A 20,973-nucleotide genomic window follows, 5' to 3' on the forward strand; every position below is an offset into this window, starting at 1 on the left:
GAGAGAATTTATTGCTGCTGAACTCTCCCACAAGCTGATCACAAATCAGGCAGATGTTTCTAGTTTTTAGTCCATTAAGAATTGTATAGACATTTTCCCCTATCATCCTCTGCACTCCCTACTTTGCTCAGGGGCAGGGCAGGGAAGGAAAGGAAAGGGGGGAAATGCTAGCACATTGGGGATTCAGAAACTTTTATCTCTCAACATTTACCAGTGATATGAAGGTCTGAATCTTGGGTAGGTAGATTAAGTGGTGATCTTGGAAAGTGGCACTAAATCTTCCACTAAAAGTGTCATTTTGTGAATGTTCTTTGCCTAGATAAAACCACTGACATGAATTTACCAAGGTTACTTCATTGATAATAGACACGTTGTCTCACTAGTTCATGTTTTTACCTTTTCAGCAAGAAGATGCTTTCAGGAAGAAGAGATCTCAGGAGAAAAGAGAAGGCAATTTATCAAATATAAATTGGAATAGAAATAGAACATCTAGAAAAAACAAGAAAAAGAATGTCAATATATCTCCAAGGTGTGTGCTGCATCCTCGGATAATCACAATTTTTATTATGCCATGTTGAAACTGGAAATGCTTTCATTTCTGCATTTTTAGTCTCTCTTTAGGTTTTGTGTAGTACAGTATGCAGGTTATTGTATGATGATATAATCCAGGGCTAAAACTGTCATATTTAATACATACTATACTATATTACACAGGAAAATGTGTGTGTGCCCACGTGTGTATAGGTACACTCCCCATTCTGCAAAGCAATCTGTAAGGTGCCCTGTTGATTTCAGTGGGCCTGTTGTGGTTGCAAAGGGTCACCTGGATGGATCTCTTTGCAGAATCAGGGCCACGTTTAGGATTCAATTGCAGAGAATGGGAGGATTTTCATGGGGAAGTCACTACTTTAATTCTTTGATTTATTCTTGAGCTGTAAAATGTTTCTTGCTGAGCACTTCAGATTAAAGGAACAAATCACCCAGAAATCTATATGCCTGATAACAAATAAAATAATGCTAATTTTATAATCGCAAAATATGGTACACCTGCACTTTTGTGAACACGTATGTCCTCTGTAGACAGACTTTAAACTAACAAGCAGTGGAGAAATGTGAGAGTTTGAATTTACATCCTGGTCAGTATTTAATTGCTTCTCCTTATAGACTGGAAATTTGCCTGCTTTAAAACTCCCGATGGTTAGTTTCCTTTCCACTCTGTTCCGAGTGGATAAAATCCAGAATGTATTGTCTGCAGCAAAGAAAAATCTTTTGAAATGATTCCAACTTCGTGTGAATCAGATCATCTCTTAACTAGTTGGAAGCAATTTTATCTTCTAATATAGTATAAAGAGGAAGAGAAGAATTTTTTTTTATGAAGAAGCCAGCATTTCTCCAATGAAGTGTAGTGATTTAAAAATAAACTTTTAAAAGAGGAAGTTTGGGATACCTGGGACATTCAGACTAAATGACTTCTTTGTCGTTTGTTGCCAAGTGTTGTGGTAAGTTAAAGGAATGTTAGATCAGAATATTAGACAGAAATATGAAAAGATCCTGAGAAATATTTTTAAAACTTTTTTATAAGTTTACTTCAATAATTTCTAAGAGTCAATTAATTGTAAGCTTTTCCTATTATTTCATGTTGTTGTTTATCATTATTAAATTATTATTACAGTACTTCTAAAGATGCCATTTGGAATCAGGGCCCCATTGTGCTAGACAATGTACAAAAATACAATAAGAGAAAGTGCCTCCCCCCAAACAGCTTAGATTTTAAGACCACAATCCTGAAAAGAATTAAATTGACTTAACGGACTCTTAAATAGTGTAACTAGACAAAACCAATTGTAAAGCCAGAACACGAGGGACCATTGTGATAACCCTGCATAACACAGTCTACTCACAATACATAGAATTCAGCACAGGACCAAGGTCTGTGTAGATAAGAAAAACAAAAATGGAAGGGAAATGTTTGTCTAGTATTATTTCTCTTACTGGTTCATTTATTTACTTTTCAACAATCATTGCTTTCTAGGCATTAAATTGTGGCCATCTACTCTCCATAAAAATAATAACTCAAATGTTTGTCATTTCCAATATTAGTCAAACTAGTCCTGAAATACATAATACTAAAGATAACAAATTTTTGATGTTTCCACAGGGTAGTTCTATTCTGCATTCACCCTGCCACCTGATTGGTTTTGGGCTTCCCTTAACATGGATCTGACTGATAATGTATTAGATCAAGAAATGTTGGCTCCTACTAGCTAAGAATTGAAAAGAGAAAAATATTTCCTGAATCAGTTGTGGGTTTTCTTCTGCTTATTATTTTGATGATGATGATCTATTGTGTTAGTTTTCAGGAGCCCAAATCAGGTTCAGGGTGCACTGGAAATCTAGGTCCTTGTCACAAGGAACTAACACTTTTAGACCCTGATCCTGCAGTCATATCCCCCTGGGCAGACTCTACAGCTCTGCAGAAATACTTTGATTTCAATGGATTTGATTGCAAGATTGGAGCCTAGGAAGGCAAACAATATATAGCATTGGAGAGATTGTTTGGAAGATATACAATCTTTATATTTAAAAAAAGGGTGACAATACTTCAACTATCCCAGACTGTCCCTCAACCTATACTTTCTTGTAGGCATCAGAGGAGAAGTGTGTTTTGAGGAACAACTTGGAGGAGAGGGTAATGACTTTGTGGATCACTTTGTGCTTCACAGGTAGGGGGCAGTGAGAGGAAGGTGTGACAATGTTTGTAAAGAAGCATGTGATAGTTCTGGTGAGCTTCCAAGTTGTTGGAAATATGCGGCCAATTCTTGCACCCAAACTGTCCTGTCTGAGCTCTGAAGGTATCTGTCACCTTTGTCTCACTCACAGACCCAGCCAACCTGAGGAACAAGAGTTTTGAGGCTGTTCCCAGCTCAAGATCTTTCCTTGATAGAGTTGCTAATAAAATGTTTAGTAATTGGAAGGGGGGAAATGATACTTAAAATGTAAACGCATTTTGGTTTGTGATTATTTCAGGGTTCCTGAACAGAATGAGTTGAAGCGTATGTGCAATGAATTTGAAAGGCCTGAACTAAGAACTAACATTGGCATAAGGGAAACTTGTAAAACAGACCAAAAAGTTGGGAACTTGTCTACACAGGGAGAAACAGGTATGTAGTCATTATTGGGATTGCATTGGGAAAAAGTAATGTGTAGTTTTTTGACACCACAATATTTTGATTCCTTCCCTTGGGGACTTCTATTTCCCTTGCCCTCATGGGCCCCTTAATGTGACCATCCTGGCCAATGAGGGCTATATGTAGCTCCTCTGGGAGCCAGTCAACATGGTTGCTGAGATGCCAAGAAATACCAAAAAGTATTCGTTCTCTGAGGGGCTGAATGCATTTCCTCCACAATACTCCCTAGTCAAGGTAAGAAGACACGTCAGAGCATGAAACTATAATGTCTTAAACTGTTTGGGGGACAAGGTGGGTGAGGTAATATCTTTTATTGGACCAAATTCTGTTGGTGAGAGAAAGAGGCCTTTTGAGCTTACACAGAGCTCTCTTTAGGTCAGCTCTGTGTAAGCTCAAAAGCTTGTCTCTCTCACCAACAGAATTTGGTCCAATAAAAGATATTACCTCACCCACCTTGTCTCTGATATCCTGGGAACAACACTGCATTAAACTGTTTGGGACATGCCTATCTATCATGCCTACCTGAGATCAGTTAAAGTGACAGCCCCCAGAATAGCATCAGGTGGGGTATGGGTAGGGCATTTTCAGTGAATAACCATCAACTTTGAACCTTGTTTCCTGCCTTGGTCCACGGATCCAGGGCCTGTTCACTTTTCCTAAAAGTCTATCTGTTTTCCCCAGCTTTTGAGAAGAGGGTATGTTAAGAAGATAAATGAGTTTATATAGTGGTGGTTCTTATTCTTGTTAAAATGAGGAGAAGGGGAAAGTCCATAGTTCACTACTGAGTTATCAATTAGGTTTGTTCTTGTTTTTAATGTGCATGTTCCCAGGGTCTTTTATATAAGGTCTCTGTTTACAATAAAATTTATGCTGCTTAAAGAGCAGTATGCACTTCCCGTTTCTTCCACCTGTCTCAGCCCCTATAGGCCATGGTTTATTGTCACTTCCCATTGTATTATAGGTGTAACTTAGATGGTAAGCTCCTCCAGGGCAGGGATTTTGTCATCTTGTATGCCCATAAAATGCCATACATGCCAGTGACGCTATCTATAAATAATACTCCCTGTTTCTGCTCAGCAGATTTAAAGGATTAATATAACACATTTCAAAAACAATTTTTATTTAATTTTGAGTTTAAATGTAATATTTTAAATTTTTTTTTCAACTTCCTTCAGAAATCTTTTATCAACGATCTAAGAAGAATTGTTTGGAAAAGTTTTGCTCTGATTCAAGCTCAGACTGTGGAAGTTCTTCAGGAAGTGTACGTGCCAGTCGTGGTAGCTGGGGCAGCTGGAGTAGCACAAGCAGTTCCGATGGAGATAAAAAGCCCATGATTACTAGCCGGCATTTTCTTCCATCAAGTAAGTGTTGGAAATAGAATACGCACAAGTACATGCCGAATGTAGATCTTCTTTTTGGATAGTTAGTGACCAGGAGAGTGTGTATAGCCTATGCAGTCTGCCCAGCTGCCATGGCTTAATAGAATCGAGTCTTCATGGCAGAATTCTACAGAGTGAGGGACCAGAAAGTATTTTACCAGTTGCTAAATCTAACACAAAGGGGTTTTGTATTCATCCACTCGTGGTTAACCTGGTTTATTCAGGAAATCTAAAAACAAACATTAGAGTTAAAAGACTCCAAGATGCAGAATTGCGGTATTTGTTGTTCCATAACCATTATAATATTATAGGTTAGAAATGATCCAGGACTCAAATACCTGACCTGTGCACACTCTGAAGTAGCTGAGATCTTTCCTGCATCTGAAAATGTGCTATTTGACTGTTTCAATATGAAAACATATTATTTAGAAAATTCCTTGTAAACATTAGAAAACCTCAAAATTCATTCAGTGCTCCCTAATGCTCTAGTCAAGGCATCTAGTTGCCTCCAGTTAATTTGTACACCTTTTGTGCTCCTTCATGGGGAAAAATGGTCTCCTATTTATTAAATGTGTCTAAAACATGTAATCATTTTGCGAGAGTATCTTAGGGTGAATGCATTAGTGACTCAGGTTGCCATGATACTCTGTGCTTTCTTTGACCTGTTTTAGTGATAAATGCCTGTGGCATTGGCAGTAATTCTAGTGTTGGGTCCTTTAGCATAAAACAAATTCAAGTTTGCATGTATGCTGCTGCTTATAAATATGGAAAGAAGGAAACACACCTGGCAAACCAAGAACTCATACAGGCAGTGAACCAGTCAGTATTATTGTGTGTGAATTAAAGCTCATGAACTAGCAGTAAACCATTAGAATCATAGAATCATAGAATATCAGGGTTGGAAGGGACCTCAGGAGGTCATCTAGTCCAACCCCCTGCTCAAAGCAGGACCAATCCCCAACTAAATCATCCCAGCCAGGGCTTTAGCAAGCCTGACCTTAAAAATATCTAAGGAAGGAGATTCCACTACCTCCCTAGGTAACGCATTCCAGTGTTTCACCACCCTCCTAGTGAAAAAGTTTTTCCTAATATCCAACCTAAATCTCCCCCACTGCAACTTGAGACCATTATTCCTTGTTCTGTCATCAGCTACCACTGAGAACAGTCTAGATCCATCCTCTTTGTAACCCCCTTTCAGGTAGCTGAAAGCAGCTATCAAATCCCCCCTCATTCTTCTCTTCCGCAGACTAAACAATCCCAGTTCCCCAGCCTCTCCTCATAAGTCATGTGTTCCAGTCCCCTAATCTTTTTTGTTGCCCTCCGCTGGACTCTCTCCAATTTTCCCACATCCTTCTTGTAGTGTGGGGCCCAAAACTGGACACAGTACTCCAGATGAGGCCTCACCAATGTCGAATAGAGGGGAACGATCACGTCCCTCGATCTGCTGGCAGTGCCCCTACATATACATCCCAAAATGCCATTGGCCTTCTTGGCAACAAGGGCACACTGTTGACTCATATCCAGCTTCTCGTCCACTGTAACCCCTAGGTCCTTTTCTGCAGAACTGCTGCCTAGCCATTCGGTTCCTAGTCTGTAGCGGTGCATGGGATTCTTCCATCCTAAGTGCAGGACTCTGCACTTGACCTTGTTGAACCTCATCAGATTTCTTTTGGCCCAATCCTCTAATTTGTCTAGGTCCCTCTGTATCCTATCCCTACCCTCCAGTGTATCTACCTCTCCTCCCAGTTTAGTGTCATCTGCAAACTTGCTGAGGGTGCAATCCACACCATCCTCCAGATCATTTATGAAGATATTGAACAAAACTGGCCCGAGGACCGACCCTTGGGGCACTCCACTTGATACCAGCTGCCAACTAGACATGGAGCCATTGATCACTACCCGTTGAGTCCGACAATCTAGCCAACTTTCTGTCCACCTTATAGTCCATTCATCCAGCCCATACTTTGTTAACTTGCTGGCAAGAGTACTGTGGGAGACCGTGTCAAAAGCTTTGCTAAAGTCAAGGAACAACACGTCCACCGCTTTCCCCTCATCCACAGAGCCAGTTACCTCATCATAGAAGGCAAATAGATTAGTCAGGCATGACTTGCTCTTGGTGAATCCATGCTGACTGTTCCTGATCACTTTCCTCTCCTCTGAGTGCTTCAGAATTGATTCCTTGAGGACCTGCTCCATGATTTTTCCAGGAACTGAGGTGAGGCTGACTGGCCTGTAGTTCCCAGGATCCTCCTTCCCTTTTTTAAAGGTGGGCACTACATTAGCCTTTTTCCAGTCGTCCGGGACTTCCCCCGATCTCCATGAGTTTTCAAAGATAATGGCCAATGGCTCTGCAATCACATCCGTCAACTCCTTTAGCCCTCTCGGATGCAGCTCATCCGGCCCCATGGACTTGTGCTTGTCCAGCTTTTCTAAATAGTCCCGAACCACTTCTTTCTCCACAGAGGGCTGGTCACCTCCTCCCCATGCTGTGCTGCCCAGTGCAGTAGTCTGGGAGCTGACCTTGTTCATGAAGCAGAGGCAAAAAAAGCATTGAGTACATTAGCTTTTTCCCCATCCTCTGTCACTAGGTTGCCTCCCTCATTCAGTAAGGGGCCCACGCTTTCCTTGACTTTCTTCTTGTTGCTAACATACCTGAAGAAACCCTTCTTGTTACTCTTAACATCTCTTGCTAGCTGCAACTCCAATTGTGATTTGGCCTTCCTGATTTCACTCCTGTATGCCCGAACAATATTTTTATACTCTTCCCTGGTCATTTGTCCAATCTTCCACTTCTTGTAAGCTTCTTTTTTGTGTTTAAGATCAGCAAGGATTTCACTGTTAAGCCAAGCTGGTCGCCTGCCATATTTACTATTCTTTCTACACATCTGGATGGTTTGTCCCTGTAACCTCAATAAGGATTCTTTAAAATACAGCCAGCTCTCCTGGACTCCTTTCCCCCTCATGTTATTCTCCCAGGGGATCCTGCCCATCAGTTCCTTGAGGGAGTCAAAGTCTGCTTTTCTGAAGTCCAGGGTCCGTATTCTGCTGCTCTCCTTTCTTCCCTGTGTCAGGATCCTGAACTCGACCATCTCATGGTCACTGCCTCCTAGGTTCCCATCCACTTTAGCTTCCCCTACGAATTCTTCCCAGTTTGTGAGCAGCAGGTCAAGAAGAGCTCTGCCCCTAGTTGGTTCCTCCAGGACTTGCACCAAGAAATTGTCCCCTACATTTTCCGAAAACTTCCTGGATTACATTATACAGGCGTAATAGTCTGTCTTTGAAAATCATTGAACACTGAATTTTCACATCATATCACAAGTGAATAAATACATTTTATTAAGTTACTTTTGTTGGGACACATTGATAATTCATGCTGTTTTCTCTAGGGAATTGCCTGTTTCTCTTCTGTAATAGGCAGGTCTGTTGTACATTTAGGTTGTAGTGTAAAACATGACTTTATAAAATGTATTTGCTTTTTCCCCGTTCTAGCAAAGTACACTAGTAATTTCTTTCTTAACCATGGATATATTTTTGTTTCCATGTTCAATAACCATGTGAACTTCTTTCCTCTGTCCTCTTGTTATCATACTAGTCTTAGAAAAACTCTTACTTTCTGCCTGATCAGCAATATGATACTCATTCTCCTACAGCGGTTAGTGCTCTAGATAGGTGGAAAAGTAAGTTTTTCATAAATGCTTCAGATACATTTAAGAATACCGGGAAAGGCTGGAGGAACATGTGGTATCACATTTGGGAGGGAAAGCCTAGTTTTGAGCCTAGAAGACTATACTGTTAAGAAGTAACTTGTCATCATGTCTGAACCTTTCCAAACTGATTTGACCCTTTTTGCAGTCTAATCTGTAGTATTTAGTTCAGTTGGGTTCTAACGTAGAAAGGCAGTGTCTTTTAGTTATTAGAGTAAAGAACTGGGAGTCAGCACTCCCTTCCTCTTTCTAGCTCTGCCACTGATTAACTGTGTGATGTTGGCCAGCATGGGCCTCCGTTTTTCCCTCTGTAAAATATGTCTAACAACCGTTGACTGTTGTACCTTCAGGAGAATTGTTAGGATTCATTCGTTTGTGTTAGCAAGGCACTTCAAGATGCCTGGTTGCAATATAATAGTATTTTGTACATATATAATCCAATGATTGAAAGTGACGTACAAAATTGTCAATGTATTATCATCAAGGCTGCGATTTTGTCATGGAGGTCACGGATTCCGTGACCTCTGACTTCTGCAGCAGCTGGTGCACCTGACTCAGGGGCAGCTCAGACGGCTCCTGTGCCAGTCATACCGGTCGCTGCTGGGGCAGTCTCCCCTCCCACACCTCCCGCAGCAGAGTTTGGGTGTGGGAGGGAGCAAGGGATTGGGGCACAGGACGGGGTGAGGCAGGCTCTGGGTGGCGCTTACCTGGGGGGCTCCCAGGAAGCGGTGACATCCCGCTCGTTCAGCTGCTAGGTGGAGATATGGCCAGGCAGCTCCGTGTGCTGCCTCCACCCAGGACTCCCGCAGCTCCCATTGGCCGGGAACTGCGGCCAGTGGGAGCTGCAGGGGCGGTGCCTGCAGGCAAAGTTGCTATAGGAGTTCTAATTACCATAAGTGAGTAAGGAAAGATTAAAAATAACATGCACAGGTTTTCTCTTTTGATGTAGCTGTTTTCTGTTAGGGAGGTTTGCTGGCGGGTGGAAGGGCCATGTTGTTGAAGCCACAGTTCAGACTTAGTTGTGGAATTTTGTATTCCACCTCATAGTGATTTGGTTCCCTGCTAAGAAAAGTCCCTGAGACTTGAAACCAAATTATACAACAAGAGCCTCACAGGATTTATGTTAAAAGTGTCTGATATTGCCAGACACTGGTGACCTCGTCCTGTGGGGAACAGGAGAACGGTGAGTTGGAGTGAAAGGGCTCCAGCTGTAATGCTTAGGGCTCTGTGTAGAGGGAGGGGGAATGTAGGAGAGAAACCCTTCTTAAATGAAAACTGAAGTAGGAGTCAAAGAGCGAGAATGTAAACTGGAGAGGGAACAAAGTGGTCTTTTGGTGTGGGTATGGCCAAGCCTACTCCTGTTTTATGCAAGGCACAAACTTTTTTATAGCACTGCAGTGTCTTAATAGATTGCCCTGTGGACCTCTTCCCCAGGTAACCACCCCTGGCAACTACCTAGTGTTTCCTACATGAGGGAGTATTATTAGGAATGTACTGAAGTTGTTGACACTGAAGAGTGGGGTCCCTTCTGAAATGTGTAATCGCATTGTCCACTTTGCTTTTCATTTTTTCTCCTTCTGTCTGTTCGGTTGCTCATGTTCACTCTCTTTTCAACCCTATCCCCCTCCTTTTTTCCCTGAACAGCCTTCTGTGCAGCCTAGTGCTGTCTCGTCCCACCCCCCTGCTTCCCAGCCACTTCATTCTCTTCTTCTCCCTTCTCCCCCAGACATTCCTCTCTATCTGGAAGCTCCATCTCACTGGTCGCTCTGATTCCTGAGGACAGCTCTGCGTAGAGGGAGGGGGAATGTAGGAGAGAAACCCTTCTTAAATGAAAACTGAAGTAGGAGTCAAAGAGCGAGAATGTAAACTGGAGAGGGAACAAAGTGGCCTTTTGGTGTGGGTATGGCCTCCTTTCCCCTCCTTTTCTTTAGCAGCAGCCCCTAGTAGAGGCAGCTTGTCTGCCCATCCTCCCCCCCCCCCTTTTGTTTCTAGCTTCTTCTACAGATCTCTCAGCTCTTCTTCATTTTGAAGGGATCAGGCACTTGTATAAGCAACCTGATACTGGGAGAAGAGTATACAGCATGTGACCAGCCCCTTCTACACAGATTACCTGCAAGTGCTTCATAGACCTTAGTTTAGGCACGAGTAATACAAATCCAAATGTGAACTAAAACATATGAGAGTAAAAGCACCTGAGAAAGTAGAGAAAATAACCATCAACACTAAAAGCAAAAGGGGAAAGAGAAAATGTGGATGAGGAAGTGAACTGAAAAAGTACCACATCAGAAATTAAGGAAGCTGTACAATTAGTCACTTTTGGGAAGACTGCAGAACTGAAAGCTACTAACTCTGCCCACATTTTAATTTAGTCCTTACCTTTAGATTATTGTTACATGTGGAACAATGGATATGTTATGTGTTGTAATATACATGACCTACATCTGTAAGTGGCAAAATAGTGAAAAAATATCTTTGTTTGTGGGTAATTAAGAAAGTGCACAGATGTACAGCTCAAAAAATTACAGAAAATACCCCAGAATCATGTGCTTGTATAGGGCAATAAGCCCAAAGCACGTCACAAACACCAGAAGGCACAACTATGCTTCATTGCTGTGCCATATTAAAAAGAACAGTGAAAATCCTTAGACCAATAATATTAGTAACAGGTAGCTTGCTGCAGCATTAATAATGAACAGAATTTAAAAATAGTTTATATTGAATGTTCTCTAGTGAGATGGAAAAATTGATTTCATGTCTCTAAATGCTATTTTGAATAATATGAATATAATTTAGTGTCTGAGTAAAAACATATCAACAGACCTGGCTTCAGAGTCAGGAAAGATTAGCTGTGCCTCTGACCTAATGAGATGAATTATCTCTGGAATAATTTTCTGTGTATTCATAGGGTGCCAGGCGTCTGGTTTTTTACCGGAACACCTGGTCGAAAAGGGACCCTGGCAAGTCTGGTCAGCCCCAGCTGTGAGCCCCCTTACACACCCAAACTCGATCCTGGAGCCCACACCCTCTCCTGCACTCCAACCCCTCATCCCCACACCAGAGCCAGGAACCCCAGCTGGAGCCCTTACACCCCAACCCTCTGCCCCAGCCTGGAGCCCCTTTCCATACCCTGAACCCCTCATTTCTGGCCCGAGCCTGGAGCCCACACTTCTCCTGCACCCCAACTCCCTGAACCAGCCAGTGAGTGAGGGTGGGGGGAATGGAGTGAGCAGGGGCAGGGCAGGGCAAAGGTGTTCAGTTTTGTGTGATTAGAAAATTGGCAACCATATGTATTCATAATGTGGTGTAACTCTTTTCAAATAGAGTCATTTTGATAGTAAGTAGGAATGAATAATTAACATTATAAATGTTAGATAGTAACAATTGTTAAGGTGAACACTGCACAAAAAACAATGCATAAATAAATGTATTTTCTTTTCATAAAGTCTGACACCACAGAAGAACTTACTCTTCTGGTAGAATAGTGGTTCTCAATCTTTTTCCAAATCCTGGGCCCATATTGCAAAAGAAAAAAAATGTCTGGGCCCTCCTCTTAGCTAGCCAAAAAGAAGGGGTCATGGGCTCCAGGTTGAGAATCCATATAATACATGACACCTGTATAGATTTCAGACGGGTTTATGAATAAGCATATTTAATAAATACATTCTGAAATGCTAAGTGCTGGTACTGACATTCCACACTGAGAAGTAAGTTCATACACACCATTGGTAAGTGTATTGTGTATGTTCCTGTTTTCAAAATCTTTTTTGATTCACAATCATTGTTTTATTTAGGGGAGAATATTTCACAAAATGATTTTCCAACTGAAACTCCCATCACTTTAAATCTGTCTCATAACATCTGCAATACCAGGTAAATTTTTGTTAAGTCTACCCCAGTAAAATATTAAAGGAACTCCATCAACTTGAAATATTTTTAGGTTTTTTTAAAATGAATTAAAATAAAAACAGTTTCAAGTCCTACAACTGCTTGTGATTCTCTCTGCTAATTTTTGTGGTACTACAGTCATGTTTTCCTAGTGTTGAAAATGTTTCTCTCTTCCCTGTAGCTTTATGAAAAAACCTCCTCAAATGATAGGGAAACCTTGCTTGTTATGCAGGAGAAATATGGGATGCATAAGAAAAATAAGGAAGTTATTTTTTCTGTATTATCTTCCCATTCTAGTAGTTTTCAGTGCTAATTTTTAGGTAACAAAAGATCAGACAAATGTGTCACTTTTAAGTTGATGGGGTTCTTTTTATGAGAATCATGCTGTCCTGAGACAACTCGAAAATTGTTCCTTTTCTTTCTCTGACATATCCTCCCCCTTACTATAATATGTGCCGCATCTAAAGTTTTCGTGATCTGGATCTTCATCTCACTCCCAGTTTGAGACAAGTCGGATTCAGCTACTATATAGAGTCCATTACATCTTTTCCCCGGGGTTACTGATAACGGAGTATTTCAGTGCAGCTTTGGAAATACTCATCTGATGTAGGGCTATAAGGGCCATGGCCAAAAGCCTGTATCTCCAACAACAAATTGGGAACCATCTCTGATATCTGCAGGGAGAGCGATACAGGCCAAAATGTCACAGACGGGGAGAGAGGTCGCGCCCAAAAAGAAGAGTTGGGCTCTCAGTGAGGAGAGCTTTTTCTTCCTCTTGTGCAGGTGACATTATTCTGAGAAGTAAATTTCTGTAGTACAGTACATGGAAAACTGACCTATTGGTTTTAAAGATGTGGGAGGACCTCTTATGTTTAGCAATCACTAATAGCTAAAGCTCATCCCAAACAAACTTAATCTCAGTCTGAACCTATGAACTGTGCTCTCATTTAGCTCTCTCAGACTGTGCTCTCTCAGACTGTGCTCTCATTTAGTCTCAATACAGTCTGTGTTCCAGTTAAATTAGATATATATGGAATATGTGAATACACACACATTAAAATATTGAATATGTTATATATATTATCTTAAAGTAAACTCTGATTATCTGAATGGCTTGGGGGACATCTGAAACCTTCAGGTAATCAGAATGTTTATAAATGAAATTTGGCTCCTATATGAGTTTCAGATCATCTGAAGTATGGATAATAAAGAGTTAAGATAATTAGTATTTTACTTGTTTTCCACATGTAAGAAGCACTAAAATGATAAGATTGTGAGGTATGCGATAGCTCAGAGTAAGGAGAATAGGCAAAGGAAAAACTTAATTTGTGGAGCAAAGGGATGCCATTTCCATGCTCCCAACAGTATCAGCTATTATTTAGTGTTCCATCACTCCGTTTAGTATCTTCCACTCTAGAGACATCCATCAAAACATTTTCAACATGAAAAAAACCTATAAAACTCCTTGAATTTTCTTTTCCAGGAGAAGAATCACTAGGGCATTTTTTAATGTTGATAATCCAAAATTTTAAAAAGTCCTTTGTCTTCATTCAGCAGAGACATAAATACTGTCCCCCAGTATCCAGAAACCGTATGTCCCAACTTTGCTGACATAACTGCAGATCCTGACAAAAATACAGGTTAGTTACTTTTTCAACAGCAGATTTGGTGCTATTGTTTATACAGTAGTACGCATAAGTACCACACATTATGTTTCTTAACTACGTTTATGTATAAACCCACAAGGGCTTTACTGTCAGACTGCTGTGTTTGAGCTGCGTTGCTGAGGACTTCACTTTTTTTTTTTTAAAAAACTTCCTGACAACTTAAAAGGACTCAGAGAAGACTTCCTTTACTATCACTACTCTTTGTTATAACCTAGACTTTGTTTATGGCATTCTCACTGAAAAAAGGCAGGATTCATGTGTCATTTCACACTTTTTGTATTCTTTCCTGACAGTTGTCATGCTTTGCACAGACTAAGCACCCTGACTGCAGAGTAACATTTAAACAGTTACCAGCATGATTGAGAGGTCAAAAGAACTGACTTCTTGTCTTAAGTAGAGTTGAGACACAGTTAATGCCATCAGATATTTCTCTCCTAATTTCCTAAGTCATGACTGAGAAAAAGTCCTCAGCCCTTTTTGACCTTACTCCCTCCAAAATGAATGATGTGATGATTTGGGCTCTTAAATATGTGGTTGTTTTCGTTTGTCTGCATTTCAAATGGAAATAATGTTCATCTATTTGGTGGGATTAACAAATTGTGAAGTAAAAGATTACAGGATAAATTAGAGCTTGTAGAATATAATTGTGAATCAGAGAGGAAATCTGAAGCTTGCTCTCTCTCATTTTTTAATGTCTTTTTTCCTTTAAGAAGTATGTGCACTTATAGTTTGTTCCAGTTTTTAATGGCTCTAGCAGCGTGAGCTCTTCTGTTCAAAACTAGAGTCTCTTCCTGAGGAGAAGTTTTAATACACAAACATGTAGTCAGTATTCAAATTTAGTGTGAAAACAGTCTTGGGAAGGGACTCATTTTCATTTAGTCCATCCTCCCATGATGAAAGGTACAAGTACCAGTTCTCATCACTGATGTCATTCCAACATCACATGTACTTTCTGTAGGAATCTTTCCTTTTGCTGTGTTGAATTTCAGAATCCGCTTCAATCTTTTTTTTTTAACCAATAGAAAAGTGTCTGATTTTGTTTTCATCTGCACAGCAAGTTCCATCAAACATAAACATTTGTCAATAAGTTCTTCCCTAGGAATTTTCATCCAGTGACATACACTCTTAGGGACAGAGCCTCAGCTGGTATAAATTAGCCTAGCTCCATTGAGTCAGTTTATATCAGCTGTAGGATCTGGCCCTGACAGTTGGTCTGTCTTGGAGTCTTTTAGTGAGGTTTCTTTTTATACTGACAGCCCTTCTTTTTGGGTTCAAGTAGTAATATAGGAGGGAGGGACAGGTACTGTCCTTTGTGAAAACTATAAAGCGAGATCTCTGGCTGGATTCTCTCTCTTACATACAACCTTTTTACTGGGGATCTGAGAATCAGATTCACCATAGTACTAGGATTTGGTGGATCCCTCATTTCTGTACTATTGCATTTCATACACTGCAATCAAGATCTCTTTGCCGTTCTAGGTCTTTATCCTACAGGAGACTTGTGGCCTGCTCAACCAGTCTGTTTGACAAATAGCTTAAACTATAACCTTGAGAATAATGTACCGTGCATGATCCAGGAAACCCCTTCTGTTCAAAATAGGCAAGTTATTTTTTGCTTAAACTTTTTGGTATTGCATTGTTCAGCGTACGGCCTTAACAGCATGAATATATCTGAGCTTATCTTGCAATGTTTAAGCATGTGCCATTTAAACAGTTTCTATGCTATGGTTGCATGTTAAGATCTAGTAAGCAAAAATCTTACTGTAGACATACTGTTTAAAGCTGTTTGTTAGCTTTCAGCACATGGTATTAATATTGTCAGTACAAATTGACCAGCTTTCTCACTCGTATGTAGGTATTTCAAAACTTCATATTTCTCACAAATTTAAGCAAATCATTCTTGGAAAGCTTTTTGATTTCTCTCTTTTCCCTCTGATGGAGATGGGTGCCTCATCTTTATGTCTGCTTTCCTATTGTTATAGTCATGAATCCAGTCCTGGGTAAAAATGTTAAATGCATAATAAATAAATAAAAGGGTACATGAAAGATAAAATCAAATATTCACAGGTTGAAAATAGTATAAAAATACGGGCTGGGTTGACTTCCTCAGGCTTTCCCGAGTCTTGAGGCACTGATTTTCCTACAGCAATGAACCTCAGGCAGGAAAGATCATTTCCCCCCCACAACTGTATCTCCATCCTGTAAATTTCAGGAAAAAATAGTTTAGAATGCATGGTGCAGTGGCCCTGAAGACTAGGGACAAACACACTGCATCTTACTGTGTCCTCTTCAAACTGCAAAATACCACTGGCTCTTCCCTTCACAAGCTATGGGCAAATACGACATCAGAGTGATGACTCAGATGTCCACAAGCAATGACATTTTGAATTAAAGCAGCCAAGTAATCTGATTTTAAACCTGGTGTGTCCGAAAACTGCAGCCCTAATGGGAAGCAACAGTAACTAGTATTCTGAGGCTGTAATTTTTAGGCAGAGCAAGTTAATGGTAGTATGTGGCAGTTCTAATACTGAACTGCGTTGCTTTGAAAGGCTTATGTCATAATTTTGGTATTATTTCGACATAAAGTTATACATGAAAATTATGTACAATTATTTGCTTTTAAATTGTAATAACTCATGTTGGTTTCTTATTGCCTGGATGTTATAACAGGGTTAACACAACCTCAGAGTAGTAAAATTGTTTTACCCTTCTAGCCTATCCAGACTGAGTCCTTGGGGCTCTTCAGATTCACTCCTCAGTAGTGCTTGTTTAATTTCTGATGTATCTTTAAGAACTACTCTTAGAAAACCTTTTTGAAAGATTTAAAATCATTTTAGTTTGAAAACTAATACAATAACAGATCCAAGTAAATACAAGAGGACAACTTGTTTGCCAGGAGCCTAATGTGATTTGAAGGGATTAAGGCAGAAACCCCTATTTTTAGCAGTTATGAATAGAAACATTTAGATAACCTTGATTATAACATCAGGGTTAGGATTTAGGAAAAATTTGTATTAATTAAACACAATCAAATGCTATTTCACATTTCCATAGCACTTAAAGCAATCTGAGGGGGTTTTTTTAATGTAAACATTAATTAATAAAGCCTCCTTAGACGCTTATGCGATAGGAACATACTGTAATTCCTTTTTTACAGATGGGGAAACTGAATCCCAGAAGGTTTTTATTTGCTTAAGTAATACAGGAAGTTTGTGGCAGATCCAGAAACAGAACTCAGATAACCTTCTTATCAGTCCTGTACTTTAGCCACTAGTCTGTTCTTCCACCTTATGGGGAAAAGATTTTTAAAAATGCTCAGTATCATAAATGCTGGAACTAGGGGGGCATGGGGTGCTGCACCCCATGGCTTGAAGTGGTTCCCATCATATACAGGGTTTACAGTTTGATTCAATGGCTTTCAGCACACCCCATTGTAAAAATTGTTCCACAACACCCCGCTCAGTATAAGAATTAGCCTAATTTTAACACACACCATTGCTGTTAATAACTGTTCTGTACTATTATGAAATCAGCATGTGTGAAGTGCGATCACTTATTTCAGGCAATTGTCATCTAATAGTTTTACAGTATCTTAGTGTTTTTAAACTATTTTCATAAACACTGTACAGTATTTTGATTTTTGTTGTTTGATTTTGTTGTAATAGCTTCATTGATTGGAATGCAACTTGCGATAGCCAGTTTCCCAACATGTATTGCCCATTAGAGATGAATGAATACAGTGCTTTTCCAGAAGGTAAGAGTGCTGCTAAACTTCCAGAATATCACTAAGCATGTTCTTTTCTCTCTTTCTTTGGAAAGCAAGGTAATTAATATCATTTTTTCTTTTAAAACCACTAGCACTAGACTGTTAGAGAGCTGAGCTTGCGAATTCTTTTAATTAGGGTAAAATAAATGAGGAGAAATTAGTTATTATCATGTATGTGTATTTACAGTAGTGCTTAGAGACCCCAGGTAATATGAGGTGCCCATTGTGCGAGGTGCTGAAGACACACAAGAGTTGGTCCCTAGCCCAAAGAACTTATGATCTAATTGGACAAGACAGACAAAGGATGGGAGAAGGAAAGTGCAGTTATGTCTGTTTTCCAGTTAGAGAACTAAAGCCCAGAGGGGTTAAATAATTTAGTGTGTGGCAGATCTAGGGAAACAATCCAGGTCTCCTGATTCCTGTTCTAGTGCCCTAACCACATGGTCCTCACTCCTCTCTAGAATGAGGTTTTTCAGACACCCTTAGTTAAATTCCTGACTTGGAACAACCCGAATGAGGTTTTTGACCCACTGACCCAAAACCTGGTTTGCTGAGCTTCCTAAAGGCCTGATTTTGATTTCACTTACATCGGTTTTCTACGAGTGGGACTACATTAACTCCAGCAGAGTTAATCGGGCCCAGAGTGCTCTTTTTACCATTCCTTCTCTGCACCCCACTCATAAATCTCAGACCTCAACTGTGTCGATACTCATTGATGGAGAGTAAGGGAGCTGAAACAAATCTATGAATAGAAAGCCTGAAAAGTATTTGTTTGTAAACTTTTGAGAAGTTGTTGTTTACTCAAATTTAAATTTTTGACACCAAGTACTATACAGTATTGGGTTGTGTGTGCACGTGGGAAATAACAAGGCAACTTAAAAGTGCTATGCAAAGACCAGGTTTCTCAAAGTAGAAATCCCAACAGATTGTGCACTCTGTGACAGAGCTCAGTATACTAGTGTGTGCAATATAACGTCTCTTGTGGCCCATTTTTTTCCCCAGGATGTGATTTATTTTGCACGTTGAGCACGTTAACAGTTACCTGGAATACTGTACTACTAGGTAGGCTATATTTAAAGATGAACCTACGAGAGCACAGGATTTTGAATCCCAGTAGTCCCTTGGAAGTTTAGGGCTGAGACATGTGGACAGGGAAGGATGGGGAAGCTTTGTCTTAATGTTGTCCACACTCTACCTGTTTTGTGGCTAATGGAGGATTTCAATCTCCAGCAATCCAGAGATAAAAGATTTTATGTAGCCTTTACCCATCCCCTTGCTAGCAATTGGCTAATGGCCCTAGTAGTAGCTAATAAGAAACGATAATCCTGTTTACATTGTAGGTTTGAAAGATGCACGGAAATATGTAAATGTTACAAAGGGATGATTGCTGTATTGCCAGGAAATCGCCTTGGATTGGTGAAAGCCAGCTAGCAGTTCTAATGTCTCTCATGCTGGGACAGTTCAGCCCCCCTGCCCGCCGCAGAAAGTTTAATAGAATTTATAATGCAAAAGCTTAATTTTGTTCTCTGTCTCTCCTCAACTGCAGAAAATATGAATTACCCCAATGGCTTCCCATGTACTGCAGAGGGGCAAAATACCGCCTTCATTGATCACAATTGTCAGTCTACCTGGAGCGCTCCACCCAACATGACGCCTACCTGGGAACAAGCCAGTTACGTCAACTCTTCAGTGAGTATTCCTGTCACGTGCAGATGAACAGGAAGAGATGGGCCATGTTTATTTCAGTCCCACAGTGCAATGTATTGTAGTGTTGTCTTTAGATATAATCACCTTCTCCTACACTGGGATGAAAATCTTCCACTTTTAAAATGTATTTTTTGTGTTTACAATAGGAAAAGAGAGTTTAATAGACAAATCTCATCAGTAAAAGCAAGAGATGATTTCAACAGCACATATTCATAGTGGATTCAATAGGGCACAGGATGGAAGAAGTGATAGAAATTTGCAGGGTCACAGAGGGACATTAATTCTATATTTTTGAATGTAATCTGAAATCATAGAAGTTTGAGACTAGAAAAACCTATTAGATAATTCAGTCTATTTTCCTGAAGAACAGGATTTTCCCTGTAATACATTTCTTAGTGTTTTAGCTGGTTTTAAAAGTCCTGAGGCTTCTATCACTTCCACTGGCAGACTGTTCCACAGGCTAATACATCTCACTTTCAAGAAGTTTGTCCTGATATTCATTCTAAAATTTCTCTTTACTTGGACCCCATTACTCTCACATCAGTGTGTTCCATTCTAAATAATTCCTCTCTGTTCTTCCAGTAGTGCTGTAGCATGTTACCACGTCCCTCCATTAGTCATCTCTTAGCCAAGCTTATACAGCTTTAGCTATTTTTGTCTTGCCTCTTAAATCAGTCCTTCATCCCCATGATATTCTGTGTTACTCTTTAAATTTTCTCCATTTCTCTATATTTTTGCTGGGAAGCCTGATCAGAACTGAATATAGTACTCCAGTTGTGGTCACATCAGAACCATATATAAGAAGGCTAATACTGCCCTGCTTTATGAAATGCCTTTGCATATGCAACCCAAAACTGCATTGGCCTTTTTCTTGCAACCATGTCATTTGTAAACTCCTGTCTATAATTTCCTGGCTATATGATCCCTAGGTTTCTCTCAGCAATTCTGCTCCCCAGGCTTCTTCCTCCCATGTAGTGTGTGTGTTTTCAGATTCTGTTTTTGTTTTCCCCAACATATTAGCTTGCACTTTGCCCTGATGCTTTTTTCTTGTCCTGCAGCCCTACCTCTCAAGTGCCAGAAGCTTGTCTCCAATGTCTGGACTTTTTGGTTCCATCTGGGCACCACAGAGTGATGTCTATGAAAGCTGCTGCCCAGTCAGTGCCACCGGTCAACACCCAGCTCATGTTGAGAACCAGGCTGTTATGTGTAAGCAGGAGTATTATCCAAGGTTTAACCCATTCCGTGCCTATATGAACTTGGACATATGGACTACAACAGCCAACCGGAATGCAAATTTTCCAATTTCTAGGGACTCGGGTTACTGTGGAAACATGTGACAGGAATTTGATTTGAAAAATGTGAATAAAGATGCTTGCAATTTTGATTACTAGATTAAGCTGGCTGTTGAACTAGATTACAGTGTTGGTGGATATTTTGGCACTTTTATATGGACAATAAACATTTTTTACAGAAATCTGTGTATTAAGTACTTTTTAAGAATTAATAAATATTCTATACAAAATGTTATGTTAACATCACGTGAAGGTTAAAAATTTAAAACACAATATTCAAAAGATGGAAAAAAATCAGATTCTCATAGCAATATATTCACCTTCATTGCACATATTTCATATAAAGTTTTGATTTTCAGCGATGGCCTCTAAATTTGCAGGCACA

The 20,973-nt window shown here is 40.0% G+C and overlaps 1 protein-coding gene across 5 annotated transcripts in view; it reads left to right on the top strand.

The window, feature by feature from the left end:
- TMEM131L (transmembrane 131 like) overlaps window positions 1-20,770 on the top strand; it is a 125,694-nt gene extending 104,924 nt beyond the window's left edge. For 3 of the 5 annotated variants that reach the window (XM_077815399.1, XM_077815401.1, XM_077815402.1), the window contains 9 exons: window positions 405-529; window positions 3,028-3,161; window positions 4,364-4,549; window positions 12,063-12,141; window positions 13,711-13,796; window positions 15,303-15,423; window positions 17,489-17,577; window positions 19,136-19,278; window positions 20,355-20,770. In XM_077815399.1, coding sequence (XP_077671525.1) covers window positions 405-529; window positions 3,028-3,161; window positions 4,364-4,549; window positions 12,063-12,141; window positions 13,711-13,796; window positions 15,303-15,423; window positions 17,489-17,577; window positions 19,136-19,278; window positions 20,355-20,633 — 1,242 coding nt within the window. In that variant the 3' untranslated portion in view covers window positions 20,634-20,770. Of the gene's footprint in view, window positions 1-404; window positions 530-3,027; window positions 3,162-4,363; window positions 4,550-12,062; window positions 12,142-13,710; window positions 13,797-15,302; window positions 15,424-17,488; window positions 17,578-19,135; window positions 19,279-20,354 lie in introns of those variants that run through there. The other 2 variants (XM_077815400.1, XM_077815403.1) reach the window with 2 other exon arrangements.
- Window positions 20,771-20,973: the final 203 nt, after the last annotated feature.

Source organism: Eretmochelys imbricata, chromosome 4 (assembly GCF_965152235.1).
Source record: "Eretmochelys imbricata isolate rEreImb1 chromosome 4, rEreImb1.hap1, whole genome shotgun sequence".
NCBI lineage: Eukaryota > Metazoa > Chordata > Testudines > Cheloniidae > Eretmochelys > Eretmochelys imbricata.